This window comes from Oncorhynchus tshawytscha, linkage group LG17 (assembly GCF_018296145.1).
Source record: "Oncorhynchus tshawytscha isolate Ot180627B linkage group LG17, Otsh_v2.0, whole genome shotgun sequence".
Classification (NCBI taxonomy): Eukaryota; Metazoa; Chordata; class Actinopteri; order Salmoniformes; family Salmonidae; genus Oncorhynchus; species Oncorhynchus tshawytscha.
The window spans coordinates 15,042,155-15,045,464 of NC_056445.1; the positions used below are offsets into that span (position 1 = coordinate 15,042,155).

The 3,310-nt window shown below is 50.8% G+C and overlaps 1 protein-coding gene across 1 annotated transcript; it reads right to left on the bottom strand.

The window, feature by feature from the left end:
- Positions 1–904: 904 nt before the first annotated feature.
- LOC112216915 (potassium voltage-gated channel subfamily D member 2) lies at positions 905–3,079 on the bottom strand. Its single transcript, XM_024377058.1, has 2 exons — positions 2,411–3,079; positions 905–2,109 (listed from the first exon to the last, which is right to left on the bottom strand). Exon 2 carries the CDS (start codon positions 2,018–2,020, stop codon positions 905–907), a length of 1,116 nt encoding a protein of 371 aa, XP_024232826.1. The 5' UTR covers positions 2,021–2,109; positions 2,411–3,079.
- Positions 3,080–3,310: the final 231 nt, after the last annotated feature.

Below are 3,310 nucleotides of genomic sequence, written 5' to 3' on the forward strand. Positions count from 1 at the left end.
CGCTCCATTTGATTACCACTTTAGAGGCTGATTCACACCCGTGAACTGTTGGCAGGGAAAGTAACGGCAATGCTGGAGCACGCAATGCTGTGAAGAGAGCCGTAGCGCTTCGTTTCAGCACCATGGAGAGCGCACTGCACTGCACTGCCATGCTTGCCGCTCCGCTTCAGCACCACCGAGAGCGCAGTGCAACTGCTATGCTTGCGGCTCTGTTTCCCCAAGGCGCGCAACTGTCTTTTTCAACACCATCGAGAGCGCACAATAGGCTTCTACTGCACAGCGCAGGTGGGAGAAATCGGCAAAGGCATCAATGAACAGTAGCCCCAGGACTCATTTTAATGAATGGGTGTACACATCAACAGCAATAGATGCCTCTTGCACAGATTAGACTGCAGCTCTGCAGCTGTTGCCACTTTTCAAACTGAGTATGGCTAGAGAGATGGGCTGTGTGGGAGAAATCTATTGCAGTATATTCTGATTTAAATATTGTCATTGATCTCTCTCTGCTCCTCCCATGTTTTCTATGTATAGCTCTCTTCATTTGACTGTGTTGAAGAGGTGTGAATCTTAATGATGAGAACTGCTGCAGTGGTTATGATATGATGACATCATAGGCCTACAGCTTGGCCTGTGAATAAGGAAAATGCCTCTGAGGACTTTGAATGTGAATGTTATTGTGAATGCCCTAAACCGTTCACGTGAAGGTCTTTCATGTAAATCGGGATTTAGGCAGGCCTCTGAGCCATTTACACAACCTTCCATTCACACTGCAGCTGCATAGAGAGAACACACTCAAAGGAGAGAGCAACAGCAAACCAATGCTACTGATTTAGGGTTGACACGACAACATACCTCCTGAGCATGTGACCACACATCTACACTGTATGGTAAGCTGGACCAGCACCTACCCCAGAGTTGTCATGGTGACGATGGTGTACCAGAAGGCTGCTGGGATGCTGGTGAACTTGCTGGCTGAGGAGCCCTTCTCAGCATAGAACATGACAGTGGCGAAGATGATGATGGCCATGGTGAGGGAGAAGAGCAGGAAGCCCAGCTCCGAGGCGCAGCTCTTCAGCGTGTAGCCCAGGATGCGCAGCCCCGCAGAGTGACGGGAGAATTTGAAAATCCTGAAAACGCGGAAGACCCTCAGGGTGACGAAGGCCCCGCTGACGTCCTCGTTGTCCGTCATGACCAGGCCGATGTAATAGGGCATAATGGCCACCACATCGATGACGCTCATCACGCTCTTGATGAAGTTCCAGCGGCTGGGCGCCGCCATTAGACGCAGCAGGTACTCCACGGTGAAGATCATGACGCAGGCCGTATCCAGACAGAAAAATGCCAAGGCGTACCGCTCCCCGCACGACACCTGTTTGACCCGATTTGGCAAAGTCCCGCACGGGACCGTCTCCACCACGTTGGCCATCACGGAAACAGCAATGAAGAAGCCGGTGACATAATAAAACACCAGGGCCATGGTGCTCGTGTGGGGGTTCTCGAAGGCCCGCCACATGGTTTCTCGGAATGTCATATCCGGCGGGACCATATCGTTCTGGTTCTCGCTGTCCTCGTCATCCTGGATCCTTTCCTGGTTCTCCCGCCGCCGGTCCTTGTACTCTTCATAGCAACAGTCCCCTATGATCTCCGGTATGATCCCAAAGAAGGCCAGCTCCTCATCGTAGGCCGAGATGCACTCCTGGCGCGGGTAGTGCAGCTTCCCGGTACGATAGAAGTTCAGAATGTGTCTGAAAATATCCGGGTCACGGTCGAAAAAGTATTCGTTTGTCTCCTCGTGGAAGAAAAATTCCCGTTCCGTGCTGCCCAGTAAAGTGTCCGGGTACCGCTCCAATGTATTCCGCCACGTCTGAAACTTCTGTCCGCTGACATTGAGCAAGATGAGCCCGTCCTGCTTCCGCCGGTTGTCCGGCGGGGGCGTCGGCATGGGAGCACTGGCTACCGGCATCCATCCTATAGCAGCCGCCCGGGCGAAGGGTAACCACGCCGCCACTCCCGTTGCCATGGTGACCCACTGTGTGAGACTCGGTCCCGGTGAAGAGCTCTCGACGCTCTGGTGGGCGATCACAAAACCACAGCGCGGCGAGAAGACATCTGGAGAGGCAGGAAAACAACCCAAGCATTAGCCTACTCATAGGCTACACTGTGACATATCAGGCTGAAATGAATAAATCGTCCACAGGCTGTTCATTCGGTTTCCTTCTGAAACTCAATAAATAATAACATCTACGCCGACGCATTGCACAGACATGTCCCACGTATAGCCCTACGATAGTGAATGTAAAAGCGTGAGAACGAGTAGTCACTGAACCAATATTTAGCAGTAGAATATATATGATTAAACGGCAATAGTCTGGGAAGCACACACAATAAACGAGTAATGTAGCCTTCTCACCTCTGCGTAAAAGTGACTTGTTTGAAAAATAAAGCTTTCCGTTCTCTTTCTAATATAAAACAATCCTCTCTGCACACAAAAGTATCCAGAAAATTCTCCCCTTGGCAAAAGGGTGGAAACAAACCAGGAACAAGTTCAGAACGGGAGTAATTCCGTGCTCCAAACACCGGAAAAGACTTGGCTCCAGTCATACAAGGACATTCTCGAGCGCTTTCTCTAGCCAAACAACACCCGGAAGCTCAGCTCGCGCCTCCCGCTTCTTTTTCACTCCTAGAGATCGAGCTCTTCAAGAAAAGCGCAACTGTGATCCTCTTCGGAGACCAATGACTGTATGGGCCGAGTCCACACCGACAACTGTGCTCTGTGTTCGCAGCTGAAGCGCGAAAGGACATAAAATCACACACACACACGCGCGCGCTCACCACAGACACACACAAATGCACAAGTGTGCTACCAGCATAACACAAGCTGCGGCTCCAGCTGCGGAGGCAACCGTTGAATAATTACATAATAACCACTAGAGAGAGAAGGGGAGAGAAGGGGGGATCAATAACCAAATTTGCAGAATCGTTGAAGGAGAGCAACAAATATGGAAGTTGTTGGCTCGGCTGCCTCTCCTCTCCCCCACTCTCACTGATGTGCAGCTGCGCCGAAAACCCAAGTTCCTCTCCCCAGTTCGTTGAGGGCGTGTGAAGTGCTCCGGGCATTATTTAACTTCTGTGTAATCAAATGGAGCGCTCCTCCTTGATGCCTTGCGGATACCCTGTTATGCACGCCCGTGTCAACATTAACCAAATATCTTTCTGAAACGGACTCTGTACCACACCGTCCTGACAGAGTAGTATCACATCAAAGCAATAGCCTGCAATACATTGTGAATAAAAGTAGATTTGACTGAAA